General features: G+C 37.8%; 1 protein-coding gene across 1 annotated transcript; it reads right to left on the bottom strand.

Annotated features, from left to right (window-relative positions):
- Positions 1-6,457: 6,457 nt before the first annotated feature.
- On the bottom strand, positions 6,458-8,304 carry LOC120294028 (cysteine-rich receptor-like protein kinase 10). Its single transcript, XM_039313896.1, is given in 6 exon segments — positions 6,458-6,793; positions 7,031-7,181; positions 7,313-7,358; positions 7,361-7,549; positions 7,802-8,012; positions 8,164-8,304. Coding segments are annotated over 6 exon segments (1,074 nt in total).
- Between the last annotated feature and the right edge of the window lie 7,026 nt (positions 8,305-15,330).

Below are 15,330 nucleotides of genomic sequence, written 5' to 3'. Positions count from 1 at the left end.
CTGCTGCTGATGTTGTTGCTGGCGGACTCGGCCATGGAGGAAAGTGATGAGAGGAGAATGTCGAGGTTTGTTTGGCAGGTGGAATTAGGAAGAAAGGGTTTGGTGTCGGGGCAATAGTTGTCGATAAAAACAGGTGCCGCTTCGCTGATGTGTGAGATGCTGATGAGCAAATTGATGGAGAAGAGGAGAGGGAGGGACATGGTGAAGGTAGAGCTCATGTTGTGATGGATATGTTACATTTGGCTTTCGCGGGTTCTTCTTTTTAGTCATTATAAGCTTTGTATAAAGCCCACTTTTGGTTGACAGATTTGTATTTTTTTCTCTTTCCAAGAGCTTTTGATTTGTCTAATCGAATTCTTGATCTTACATTATTTTTCTATTCAAGCACCTCCCCTAAGTCTCCTCAAGGACAATCTTCTTGGCCGTATTTCTCCGAAAGTTATTGTGGCCGAATATGACGAGTGCTTTTCACACGTAACTTTCGCTCAACTAATTATGAGCCGGAACAGTTGGGTAGCACATGGGAACATTCTATTCTTTTATTCTTTTACTCCCTGAAATGAAAAAAAAAAAAAATCATTTGGTGACGTCAACTATTTTTCAATTCCCAATATAGAAAAGTAGCTGAGGAATATATTTTAAATATAAATAAGAAGTAAAAAAAAATTGTTTTCGAAAATAATTTCTACCAATTGCTGCCCTCCGTCCCTGCTGTTGCCGTCAGCTGACCACCATTGCCAATTGGCAATGCGGCAAGGGGTGGCTGCAATGGGTGGCGGTGGCGGCGATCAGCAGTCGATGGCTGCAAGTGATCGGTGGCGGTGGCTACGGCGAGCGACAGCAGTGACGATGGTGAGCGGTGGCCGTCAAACACATTCCTTTTTTTTTTTTTGTAGATCGTACTAAACACATTTTTATTCTTTTTCTATTCCTAGAGTATAAATTTTATATGGTTACCAAATACATTATTTTACTTAGAAATTGTTCCGATAAATAGAAATAGAAAAGAACTATTTTAAAAAAAAAAAATTATTTCCTAGAACATAAATGTTACTATTGCACCCTAATGTCCCACGTGGACTTTTATGGGATCGCAAAATAAACGTCTAATCAAGTGAGTACTATCGCGATCTCCTCAAAGCCCTCCTGCGGGCAGGAAAGTTAATGGTAACCAAATTTAGGTTTAGTTCAAGCTTTTTCAAGCTCTCCAATTAATGACTTATTATTCGAGTTTTTAACCTGCAAGTCCTACATTTTCATTTAGATTTATGGTGGATCAACTAGAAATCCAATTAAAATATCAGAATAAATATTTTACTTCTATGCAACTCGTAACCATAAAAATTAGAATTGAGGACTTTATTACACTAGTTAATCCATTAATGCCCTTATAGTACTTAAATCTTATTTAAACCTTGAGATTGGATGATTTTTCAAAAGATTTTTTTCTTGCGTTAAAAATATTCAAAAAAAATGATTTAGGCTTTTTCCTAATTTTTGAAATCGTTCAAGTATTTTTTTTTTATTCATTTTTAAGAGAAAAGTACTTAAATACCAATTTTAGACCGACCAGGTCGAGTTCCTCCCCTGAACGCTAAGCACACCTCTTTCCCCCTATTTTAATCTTCTCTCTCTTCCTCCTTCTTTTGTCCTTCTTCTTCTCTCTCGTCTTATCCCCCGTTCCTCTCTCTACACTAGCAAGAATAGGAGAAGACAAGCATTGACAACACTGAGACCTTCACGCTCGACCAAGATCAATTCTTGTTAGTTGGGTTCACTTTCATGTGAAAAAGCTTAATGAATAGCAAATCCAAAAGGACTTGAGTCTATATGATAAATCACATGGAGAAATAGAGTTTTTCACTATCTTTTAAGTGGTAACCGCAAATAAGTTATTATGGACAGTAATAATAGAAAAAGAGAAAGCAAATAATATGGAGTTTCAGGGTCAATTTGATTTACATCAAGAGGTTGATTCGTGGTCCGATTAAGCTGAAATTTTATCAACGTGTTCATGGTACACTGTTCTCGAATCTGGACGGTTTGATTTTTGTTTGAAGCTCCCTACACTAGATTTTTCTTGAGTCAATAAAAACTTGTGTTTTTTTGTCAAATTTATCCTTGATCTCTTAAAAAATTTATGCGTGTTGCCAATAATGATGTTCTTGAGGTCTTTGCTGCTATGTACCTTTAGTATTTACTAGAGTAGAACATTTTTTACCCAATTTTGTTGAGAGTGAAAAATTTTAGGTGGATTCTAATCCCATGTTTTTTTTTATCTCCTCACACTGGGGAGGTTTTCCATATAAAAAATCGCCTTGTGTTTGCATGCTTGAAATTTATTTTACTCTTTTATATCGGTTTTTATTAGATTTACATAAGAGGAGAGATTATTATGCTGTGTTAATATGATATGTTTGAGTTGTTACTATTCTCTCATTAAAATGGTATCGAGCTTTGGTTATTGCTTGATTTGGGTGAGGCTCACAATGGCTAGGTGAGCCTTTAACAAGTCGCCGAACCTCACCTAGCTGGTCATCGGCCGCCGGCATCGGCGGCCAACAATGACTAATGACTGGTGGGGGAAGGTGGGGAAGAAGAAAAAAAAGAAGAGGAAAAAGAAGAAAAATTACTAAATAATTTTCTATTTCAAATTTAGGAAATAAAGGAATAGAATAAGTTATTATTTAACCTATTAACAAACAGGCCCTCAGGTTCCCGTGCGTTGTTCCAAAAAATATGAGTTTTTTTTTTTTTGAACAAACAAAAAATACGAGTTCAAAAGCCCCCTTAAAAGGGCTCTCGTAAGTCAAAGTCAATTGACTTTGAGTGGAATCCACCAATGGCAAATTGCTGCCAGTCCCTCGTGGCTCGCTCAGGCCCGTGTTCGCCGGGAAATCTATCCATCCACTCGTTTACGACTCGACTTTAAGATGGCATTTTTTTGGGTAAGATATTATATAGAATGATTGTGTTGATCTAGATAGATTAAGTCTATCTTTCTCTTTTGTCCTACTAAGCTAAATTAAATTGACGACAATATTATAATATATATTATCATGGAAATTCAGCTGCGGTTCACATTTCTATGATCAAATGCCGCTTTTAAAAGATAATTGACTATTTCCCAAGCAAAAAGAAGCTATTTTAATTTCTAAAATTGCCCCCAAAGAGAGGGAAATTAAAATAAATAATAAATAATAAAATGACAAAACTAGGTGCTTTAGGCACCCCCACCGTCGCCAAAGTCCTCAACGCAGCAGCGTCTTAAAAGTGGGGCTCCTTAAACCTCACGTTGCAGCTGGAAATCAACACCCTTCGTCTCGGCGTCCCCTGAGGGAGACGTGCGATTGCCCACAGGAGGCCTGCACCACAGTCCGAAGCCGTCAAGTCGGGTGTGCGCTCCGTGAGCGTGTAAAGCTGTCGCGAGCCCGCCAGCTCGGTATCGGCCGTCTGTGATGTTCGAACGGTTCGCATGTATCGACACGGGCTGTTTGCATGACCGAGTAAAAGGGCTGATTCGAGTACCTCAGCATGCATGCGTCGTACCAGATGATGGAGGTTCTTTGTCGGCTAATATCTTGAGCTGCGGTGGCTACGCAGTTGCTGCATGTCGGGGCGTCGATATCGCCGTGGCAGAGGAAGATCCCATAAGGTCTGGTGTGTCGGGTTTTGGCCGGCAGCAGCATTCGCGAACCCGCCACTGCTGCTGCTGTTGTCGCCGGCAGAATTGGCGGCAGAGGAGGAAAGTGATGAGAGGAGACTCTCGAGGTTTTTGAGGTAGGTGGAATGAGGAAGGAAGGGTTTGGTTTTGGCGCAATTTTTGACGATAAAAACAGGTGCCGCTTCACTGATGTGAGAGATGCTGATGGGCAATTTGATGGAGAAAAAAGGAGGGAGATGGTGAAGGAGAGCTCATGTTCTAATGGATATATTACCCCAGGCTTTCGTTGGTTCTAAAGATTTTCTTGTGTTGGGGAATCCCAATAGGGAACCTATCCCATACTACTCCCTCTCACTTGCCTTAAATGACTTGTGAGGAAGTGTCCGCCCGAGATTTCCTATTCAGGAGGGAACTTTTTAAGGACATGTTCAGATCCAATCTTTATAATCATTATAACCTTGTACAAAAGTGCACTTTTTGGTCCTTACATTCCTCTTTTTCTTTCAGTCGAGTCCATCAACTTTTGATTTGCCTAATCGATTTTTCGATCTGACATTAGTTTTCTATTCAAGCCCCTCCCTGTTCCCAATTGGGTCAAATGCGTGACCGACAAGAGTCCAACATGAAAAGACCTTTTGCTAGTCTGTAAGGCAATTCATGGACTAAAGAGAATCTGACAAATTGAACGACATGTTCACAGCCAAGCCGCATCACCTTTTCGAGGCTCCGGCGAAATATAAAAAAACTTAAAATATATTTTCTTAAAAATATCACTTGTGTCATTTGATAATAATTTATTTAAAATTTTTCATAAATAATAGAAAAATTTTCGTTAAATATTTTTCAAAACGGTATAAATAATTATTTTTTAAAAATATTTTTCATATCATTCATTTTTCGTAAAGCAAATAAAGTTTATAGTGACAGTTCTTACAACATAATCAAGTTGCTATTACATGCTTGCTTGGAGCATACTCACGACGTGCTCCTAACGGAATGCTCAGGAATAGGGGGGCCCTCAGCTCCCAGTCTTGACTTGAGATCTTCTCATCTAGACTTCTAGTCACTCTTATGGCTACAAGTTGCCAAAACCTTCTGTCATTGGCAGCTGGTATAGTTGATACCGCTTGTGAATTTTGATGGACCACTGTCAATTATTGTAGGAAATTTAATTGATAAAGTGGTGATCAGTAATATCCAAATACTTATGCATTTGGCCAAGTTGGGTATGACGAATGGTATACACAGAAGCAGGGATGGCTCTTGAAAGAAAGTCTTTGGGGGGGGGGGTGTCAAAGTCTAGGGTAATTATTATCTTTTTGTGTGTGTGTGTGGAGATCAAGAAATGGATAGCTCATTAAGTTAATGGATAACATGAGAAAATCACTGTGTCCAATATAAATGGATCCCAACAATCTTATGCTTTGAACAAGTCATGTACCAATGCTCGAATACTACATGTCCAGAACATGAGCCAGACTAGCTAAGTCGTTTTCCTTTCTAAGTCTTCCAAAATCATGCTGGTCTTGTAGTTCCCACATGAGACAACACTACTAGGAAAATCCGATAAGCGATGGGCAAAACCGTACACAAAAGTCGAAATAGGTCCTAAGCTCTCTCTAGTGATGGCTCGTACACAAATTGTCGTTGATGAGGGTTTTGTCAAACCTGTTGCCAAAAATGTTAGGGACGGCTTAATCGCATGTCCCTAAAGGATAATAATTAGACGCTCTCCCGTCAACTCAATAATAAAAGAGCGATAGATTAATCTATTTAAATACCATGACATCTAACTAAAATGTTACTTGAATCAATCAAAGAAATAAGAAGCTCAGAAGATTCGTAAGTATTAGAATAAAGGAAAATATATACATTGGCCTCCCAGAGAAATGAAATAAGACCAATGGGTTTGAAGCCAGCCTCCATAGTCATAACTTAGCGACCAACCGAAGAAAACTTTCATGGAAAGACGTCTTATATTGAATGAGTAACATCGAAAGAAGAAGATGGTCTATAATCAGCACCATCAAATGAATTTTCAATGTAAAGATCAATAACTTATTTAACTTTGAAAAGAAATTAGATAGGTACAAAAGGATAATAAGACTCTATTTGTTTAACAGAAAATGAATGATTTGGAAAATATTTTTTGAAAAATGAAGGCTTTTATCACTTGAGATAATTAGTAAATGAAAAATATTTCATTATCAACAATAATTTATATTTAAATTTTTTTATGAATAATAATATTTTTATTACTATTTCATTTTTTAAGTGATATAAGTTTAGGAAAATATTTTTTAAATAATTAATTTTCCGCTAAACAAATATATCCTAAAAGTTGGTTGAAGAAGAGAGGAAAGTACAATAACAACCTCTCCAAAAGGTCATCTGATTTAAGAGAATTCAATACATCGTGGATAGAGCACCTACAGAAGTAAAGATTTGGGTCGTCTAGCGGGTCAGATATCGAACACTCCTATATGATTATTTGGTTCCAGACAGTAGTAGTGGGATTGAGTCTTATAGAAGCACAATAATGTCCAAATATGCTTAATTACAATGGATCTACGTACGATTTAGCCTCGAATAGTAACAAAACCTTAGATGAAACTTAATAACTATGATCAATAACAGGTGTAGTCTTAAGTGCACACAACCCCCTTTCAGCAATGAACAGCTTATTCTCCAAATTTCTAGATTTTGCTTTTTGTACATGATAAATCTCAGTGGAAGGCCAAGCATTCTCATAGCAAGACCGTCCATTAAGAAGGATTTTGGTCACACCACCATTCATCGGGGGCACAACTCAGTAATTGACATGCCATTTGTTGATGAAGGCATTGTCCTCCTAGGAGGTTGGTTCAATTTAAGTTCTTCCATTTGAATGCTTGGTCCAGACAAGCTACTTTGGATGAAGAAGGCGGGATGTCGAGGCAATGGCAAGGTAAAGGAATTGTTGTTGAGCATGAGAACTACGGTTGCCATAGTGGGTCTAATAGTCGGATCTTCCTGAATGCATAGTAAGCAAATGTGCAAGCATCGAAACACTCCATCTCTTGAATATGAATCCACGATAGCCGGGTCCAACACTTCCAAGGGCTTGCCATCTCTCCATTGATTCCACACCTGCAATAATAAGTTGGGAAAATCTTCATAGAATCATGGCATTAATTCGATGACTCATCACGCAAGACATTTGAATTTTGCGAAAAAACCATATATGACCAAGGAATCGAATAATAGTTGTAAAAGTGTTTATGTAGGCTAAAGGACTACGTTTTATGAAGAAATTTCAATTTCACTTGCCGAAAATTACAAAAAATGCAGTGTAAATATTTGTTGCGGTAGCATGGTGAAACTTACATAACTAGCAAGATATTCACCCTCGTCCAGTTGGTGGTAGTAGTTATTCTTCTTGCTGCATATGATCTCTAGAAGTATTATGCCAAAACTATATACATCGGATTTCACTGAGAACTCTCCATGCATCGCATATTCTGGAGACATATAACCACTGCAAATTCGAACATTAGCCATATGTATTATTGCATATTTTGATGTAGATTGATGAGCATTCTTAAATAGATAAAATGAGCAAGTTTGGCATCCAATTACAAAGTCGTCCATTTTAAAACCAAGACTTACAAAGTCCCCACTATTTTGTTTGTGCTTGCTTGAGTTTGGTCAACTCCAAAATCCTTGCCATGCCAAAATCTGAAATCTTGGGGTTCATTTCACTGTCTAATAAGATATTGCTACATTTAAGGTCACGATGGATGACCCGGAGACGAGAATCTTCATGTAGATAGAGCATTCCTCTTGCAATCCCAAAAACAATTTTATGACGTAATGGCCAATCCAACTGTCTCCTTTTCTTGGGATCTGTACCTTTGCACCAAAATTCGTTAATGATCTAGCACATGGCAGTTGGCACCTATTAGAAAATTCAAGGTGAAGTTTCATCACGCAATACCAAAATATATGTATTCTCATTCAAAGGTAGCTTAAACTATGATCAGTTGAAAGAACAAAAATGGCTTAAATTTAAAGTTTCCACAACCAGTGAAAGCTTTGGATATATGATTTCAAGAAAATTATACATTTTGCACATAAGAAGGTTCAATTGCAACATACCAAATAAGAAGTAATCGAGGCTTTTATTTGGCACTAACTCGTAGGCTAGCAACTTTTCATCTCCCTCCAAGCAAAATCCAAGCAGTCGTACAAGGTTTCTGTGATGAAGCTTTGCAACTAATAGAATTTCATTCTTAAATTCTTCAACACCTTGTCTTGACCTTCGAGATAGCCTCTTCACCGCAATTTGTTGTCCATTAGGAAGTCTACCCTAAAGTGTTTTGTACGTATTGTTAATTCCTTTATAACAACTTAAAAACTAACATAGAAAAGCTTCATATGTTTCTTTTTCTTTGACATCATTACTTACAATTCACATGTAAAGCATTCTTGATTGTTTTTAATAGATATGTCATATGTACCTGGAAAACTTCACCAAATCCACCTTCACCCAACTTGTTTTCAGGAGAGAAATAATTTGTTGCTACTTGTATTGTAGCCAAGTCAAATTGCAAGGACTCCACTGTGGTAAGCCCCTTGGCACCTACATTACCGAGCAACATAGTTTGATTATCACACTACATCAACAGTGGCTCCTTATGGTGTTTATAGGGTTGCCAGTGCTTGGCAACATAATCACAATGATGGCACCGGATTAGACTGGCATGGTCGTGTCCCCAAAGCAATCTTTCCTCTCTTGATTGGTCATGAAGGGAAAAAAATTATACAATACTGCAGGAAACAAAGTAATGAGATGAATCATATGTCATCATCACTTCTTCATGCTGAGGGTAGTGTTAGGTTTGTTAATTGTAGTGCAGATGCTACCTATGGTTGGAGGGAATCGTTAAAGATTGGGAGTGTTTTAATGCCTTGTTATGTGGTTGGTAATGGTAAATCTATATCACTCAGGCATGAATGATGGCATCCTAATGGGACCTTGCTAAATACATATCTAAGGAGAGTAGCCTATGATTCTACTTTTCTTAAAAAAATATAATTTCTCACACTAAATGGAAATGGCCCAATGCGAGCTGAAGACTTGATATTAATCCAGGCAGCTATTTGTGGTGTAATTTTTCCCTAGTCTTCTTTTTGCAGCTTCGAATGACATTCTTTCCTCTGCTTCAGCTTGGGAGATTGTCAGGAATTGAGGCACGATAGCTGAATGGGATTGGTTGATTTGGCTTTGACCTTAGGTGCTTTCGTTTGGATTCATATTTTGTTGGCTATACAAGATAAACTACCTATATATCTATCAATTAATAGATCATCTTCTGATCAAGGCCAAACTCTCTGTTTTTTGTATCTTGAAAGCACTGAGATTAGATCCCATAGTTCTTTGGGTGCAATTTCTCTGAGCAAGTCTGGAAGGTGCCCTTTAGCTTTGTTTTCCTCCTAGGGATATTGGTGGTTGGGAATTTGAATTGTTCTGATGCACCAACCTTGACAGGGATAGATTTTCATAGGTCCATGGTGAAATTTTTGTGGAATTGATGCCTCTATTTCATCTAAAAGGCCAGGAAAGAGCTATTACATTTCCAAACTATTCCTTTTCTTGATGGCATTACACATGCTTGTGGAGTCAAGTATACCTTTGAAAGTTGAAAGAACATGAAGAACCTGATCTTTCCATTATTGAATATTGTCCTTGATCTTTTTGTTACATATGTTACATTTATGTCAAACAGACTCTTAATTTGTATGATTAATATATCTATTTCCTTATGAAAAATAAAGAATTTTCAGAAGATGAAATTTTCATTATATAGATAGTTTATGAGAAAAAAAAGGCAAATAGTCAATTTACCATTCTTTCCTTTGATGACTTCACGTCTCTTCTTTCTTTTTCTTCGAAGGACACAACAAGTGAGAAAGAGAAGTACCATAACACCTCCAAGAGTAACAATAATGGCGATAGTTATCGTAGTAGATTTTTTACTTTTTCCTGCGCGAGTATCATTACGTGCATGAGATAATTAACAAACTAATCTGACAAGCTTTTTAGATGAAAGTGAATGCGAAAAATAAAAGAGAAGAAATCAAAGACAAATTCTTATGTGGAACACCATTTCAAAATTAGGAAATGGAGATTACAAGTACTATATATGTAATTTCTTCATTATTAGTATCGGTATCTGTAACAAGTTACAAAGAGAAATTGTCCGACAAATTACTTTGTAAATCAATTTATAAGGGAGATTTGGTTTCCGTGCATTGTTCGGAAAATATATATTTATATATATAGAAGCCACCTTGAAAGGGCTCTTGTTAGTCGGTCACTTGACTTTGAGTGGAATCCATCAATGGCAAATTGCTGTCAGTCCCTTGTGGTCCACTCGTGCCCGTATTTACCGGGAAATGTATGCATCCACTCGCTCACGACTTGACTTTAAGATGGCATTTTTTTGGTAAAAAATTATAAAGAATTCATATAATGATCATCGTAACATTTAAATGTGTGGATATTATGATAAGATTTATATGATCAATGATTATGATTGTGTTCGTTTAGGTAGATTAAGTCTATCTTTTACCTTTGTCCTATTAAATGAAATTAAATTAACGACAATATCATAATATGATGATGGAAATTCAGCTGCGATCAAACACCTCTTGTAAAAGAAAATTGACTATTTCCCAAGCAAAAAACAGTAATTTTAATCTCCGAAATTGCTGCAAAAGAGAGAAACTAAAAAGAAAAAAATGTAGAACGAAACTAGGTACCTTTAGGTCCGGTTGCCGGAGCAGGAGCAGAAGGAAGCTGGACCGGTGGTCGCCCTCCCACCGCCACCACAGTCCCCAACGCGGTGGCATTGTAAAAGCGGTCCTCCCTAAACCTCACGTTGCAGCTGGGAGTCAACACTCTTCCTCCTGGCGTCGCCTGAGGAGATGTGCGATTGCCCAACGGAGGCATTTGCGGCAGTCCGATGGCGTCAAGTCGGGTGTGCACTCAGCGAGCATGTAAAGCTGTGGCGAGTCCGTGAGCTCCGCCTCTGCAGCGGCCACTTTCTTCCCCGATCTGCTGCTCGGGGCCTTCCGTGCTACATCCTCCGAGGCCTCTTTCAGCAGTTGAATGAACCGAGATGGGTCGTCTGTGATGCTCGATCTGTTCGCATGTGTCGACGCAGGGGCTGTTTGCATGACCGAGTAAATGGGATGATTCGAGTACCTCAGCATGCATACGTCATACCAGATGATGGAGGTTCTTTTGCCGGGGCATTGCCGGCCAATCTTTTGGACTGCGGTGCCTATACAGTTGCTGCATGTCAGGGCATCGATGTCGCCACAGCAGAGGAAGATCCCGTAGGCCTGGTCTGGTGGGCTGCCAGCAGTGGCGTTGGAGAATCCACCGCTGCTGCTGCTGTTGTTGCCGGCAGAATTGGCGGCGGAAGGAATTGTTTGGTGCCGGAGCATTTGAAGGCGGTATAAGTAAGTGCTGCTTCGCTTGTGTGAGAGTTGCCGATGAACAAATTGATCGAGAAGAGAAGAGGGAGGGAGATGGTGAAGGACGAGCTCATGCTCTGATGGATATATTACCTTTGGCTTTAGTTGGTTCTTGAGATTTTATTGTAGTCTTATCTTTTTAGTCATTATAAGCTTGTGGTCTAAGTATGACTTTCAATAGTACCGTTTGAACTCTGGCACGTAAAATTTGGGGTATTCCCCGGAGAGAGGAAAGAAAAATATTTCCCAAATTGAGAGCGAGACGTGCGGGTACCGATACTTAAAAGTAAGGAATGCTATTCTGTCAGCTCTCAGCGGAACTTTCGGGCTCTTGGGCTATGTTGATGTACAACCTTGACTGCCACCGATTCTTGATATTTTCTTGTAGTCTTTCTTTTTAGTCCTTATAAGCTTGTACAAAAGTCCACTGTTGGTCCGTTAACTTGAATAGTCTATCTATTTAAGCCCCTCCCGTTCCCAATATGGTCAGATGCGTAACCGACAAAGTTCAACTTGAAAATACCTTTTGCTATTCTGAAAGGCAATTCATGGGACTAAAGGAAATCTGACAATTTGACCAACCTGTTCACAGCCAAGCAGCACCACCATTGTCCAAACTGAATAAAATTCTTACGACGCGCCCTTCACGGAATGCTCGGGAATTGGGAATCAACTCTAACTCAAAAATTACAGAAAGAGATATGAGAATTCGCCAATATTCACGGTACTATTTGTAAATTTGGGAAGACTGAGGCCACATGAAAATATGAGTGTAAGGAACTTAATTGACAGCCAAGCATAGTATTGAATAGCGTAACATGAAAACGTATATTCCGTGTAATCCTAATTGAATTCGGTTCCATGTACTTCACTTTGATCAGGCCGAATATTGATCGACAGGCCCAAATTCAAGACATGCTTTCAATGATTGCCACCTTGACTCGACTATTAATCCGAGTCACAATTGCTTTGTTGAAAATTTAAGCTTCACTTCTACTCTCCCATAGCTTTTCATGGGTTCAATAGCCATAGAAATCTCCCAAATCCAAGCATATTTGAACTTCAGTAATCAGACCTCATCTGATTAGAGTAGATAAGCACAACGGCTGAAGGAAACAATAGAATGCTCATAGTTAATTTTCAAACGATTGTCCATATTGATCAAACAAACCTTTTATTGATCAAAAGAGGAAAAGTAATATATGTTCGACAAGTTAAAACCTCAAACCACAGAGTTAGATTATTAAAACTAGTTTACAAAACTGTTTTACAAAGAAATATGTAAGATTGTAAGCCATCCTCTAAAAATCCGTTATATATTGGGATCAATAATAGCCCGATACCTCATGTAATAAATTAGTTGTATAAACTAATCTTAGTAAGCCTAGTATTCTCCTAATACAAAACCCTTGGTTTAGCACTTCTGGCTTGTGCATCGAATTGGATGGATAGAACCAATTCAGTTCCTGCAGGGATCATTGCTTTGCATAATAATGATTTTCGTCTTAAAAAGAGAAAATCTCAAAATCGAAGAAATAAAGATTCGACAATGCCTAAATCAGTGTTACTAACTCTGTAAAAAAAAAAAAGGATTTATTTTTAAACGATTAGTGAAAAATCTGCCTAATTTAGGGTGATGCTATTTTCACCCATAAATAACTAAATCCACCCCCTTTGATAAAAAAAAAAAAAAAAAAAGAAGATAAACTGGCATCAATTTTTCAATTGCAGTTTTAGGAAATGGCCCCACTCCTTCTTCCTTTTTTTTCTATTTTTTTAAATTTTTATTTAGTATAGTTACCATAATTAAGCATTTAGCAGATTTCGTTTTTTAGTGTATTAAAGAAAAGTAAATTCTCATATATTCATCTAACATTTTACATGTAAAATTATCTTACTAATAGGAAGAGAAAAATATATATTTTTTGATATAGTATGAAATTGAAAGTCTCTTCTTCATTATTGATCTTATAGCAACCTCTCTTTTTGTCCATCTTATATCAAAAGCTCACTTTCTTAGTAAATTTTTATTAATTTCATTAGTCTAAAATATATATCAAGTCTTTGTTTTGATTATATCAAAACATTTATATTTTTCCTTACTATATTGGCAATATATTTTTATATAGAGCATGTAATACATTAGAAGAATATCTAGGAGTACACCAAAAACAATACGCACAATGAGGTATCTTGATATTTCTTTTTTAAGATTTGTGGATTTCATTAATTTTCGTCAATAAAAAATGAAATTCCATTTGCATTTTCCCAAAAAATCTTACTTTATGCAATGTTTTGATTTAATTGTATTACATTTACTTAAAAATTTATCCATAATTTTAATCTACAACATAGAAAAGAAGTGAACTTTCTTTTTTGAAAATTCAATCTTTGACAAAACAAATTTTATGGAAGCAATATCTTACAATAAAAAAAAAAAAGACATCATGCCTTTAATATATATGGAAAATCTACAATAAACAAAACTAAACATATGAAATTCATAACTAATGGTAGATAGAAAAGGAAAGTAAATAAATTTAGGACCATTGATTTAAATTGCAATTAAATGTAGAGGGTAATTTTGTGTTTTAGGTGAAGATTATATGGATTTAGTCATATAAGAGGTGGAAATAGCACTGTCCTTAATTTAATCATTTATAATGTTTTGTTTTCTAAATGATTGGGCATATTTTGGTTCATGGCTTGTGGTGCCAAGCATAGGTAAGCTTGAGCTCGTCAACCTTGGGCGAGCGTTGAATTGGCAGAATTTGGTGAGCCGCGAGTTGCCGGCCTTAGGTAAGCTTGAGCTCGCCAAGATTATGTTAGCCGCAACCTTGCTTGTGTGATGTCCCAATCTGCCACATTGCCAATCCCTATTCTGTCTTTACTTTAAGTTATCGCGTAAGTGGAAGTCTTTTCTAAAGGTTAGCATTTATAACATGAATTATACATGTGTCACTAAAGACATCAATAGTAAAGGGAATCATGCTTTCATTACTTACATACTCATATTTACATTGGGCGACGGAATGTATATCAAAAGAGAGGACCTAACTGAGAGAACTCCAAAAAAAATGTCTATCTCCCTAACCCTGCTGTACACCTCGCTACTCTCCATCCATCCATCCAACCCGACTACACGATCCTATGCCCCAAAATGTTACGGTCGTGTCAACAAACAAGCATGAATACTTCTCCACACTCCGATCTACACCATCTCCTACTCCTTTACATCACTCCCATTACCTGCACCACGTCCTATCAGTCAACCGTCCATCAACACAAATATGGCAACAAAACGGTACGAAATCAGGTTAGGCTGTCCTATGTCCACTAACAATACAATTATGTACTAAACAAACATCGTGCTCGGAAAATCCAAGTTAGTGAACTCATGGTGCTCACCCTCTAACACCACGGGCACTCCATAGTGGGAGATGGGGGATGCAGGGATTGGCGACATAGCTATTAATCTGAAAAATAATAACAGGAGTGAGCTAATGCTTAGCAAGAGAAACAGTAAACTCATAAACCGCTCAATCTAATTGAGTATTGATTCCTAGGACACAACTGATATCTAAGTAAGCAAGCACACAAGTATGACCGCATGACATACCTTAGGCCATTTACAATCACACAAGTAGTGCCAGCATGCACTTATGCAACACGCGTCATGTTCAATCACATGAGTCACACTACTATGCAATGGATGCACCACACTTCTCATTTGTCGTGCATAATATCATCGGGGTCCATCCCTGTTTCACTGCTCTACCAATACATGTAGGCGGATCTAGTAGTGACCTTTCATTCACTAACTAGGCATTCACGGTTCCCATATGCCAGGCATCCCTACTCTGGGGTGTCTTGATTGTTAGTTAGGGCATTCGCCTTCGACATCCACTCCAGCCCATCGTTGGACAATTGAGATGAGCGTCAAGGGGGTTTGTCACCAGCCTGGGCATCCCTACTTACAATTGGGGCATCTAGGTTATTAGTCGAGCATTCACCTCTGACGTCCACTCCACGCCATCATTGGGCATCCAAGGTCCATTAGCCTTGGGCATTACATATATCAATCCATCTCTTGTACCACAGGCATATTGCACTAATGCAATGACATCGCAATCATACACTAT

The sequence above is a fragment of the Eucalyptus grandis genome, chromosome 5 (genome assembly GCF_016545825.1).
Source record: "Eucalyptus grandis isolate ANBG69807.140 chromosome 5, ASM1654582v1, whole genome shotgun sequence".
Lineage (NCBI taxonomy): Eukaryota > Viridiplantae > Streptophyta > Magnoliopsida > Myrtales > Myrtaceae > Eucalyptus > Eucalyptus grandis.
The sequence above is the reverse complement of the archived record's forward strand: the minus strand, read 5'-3'. Positions and strand labels throughout refer to the sequence as shown.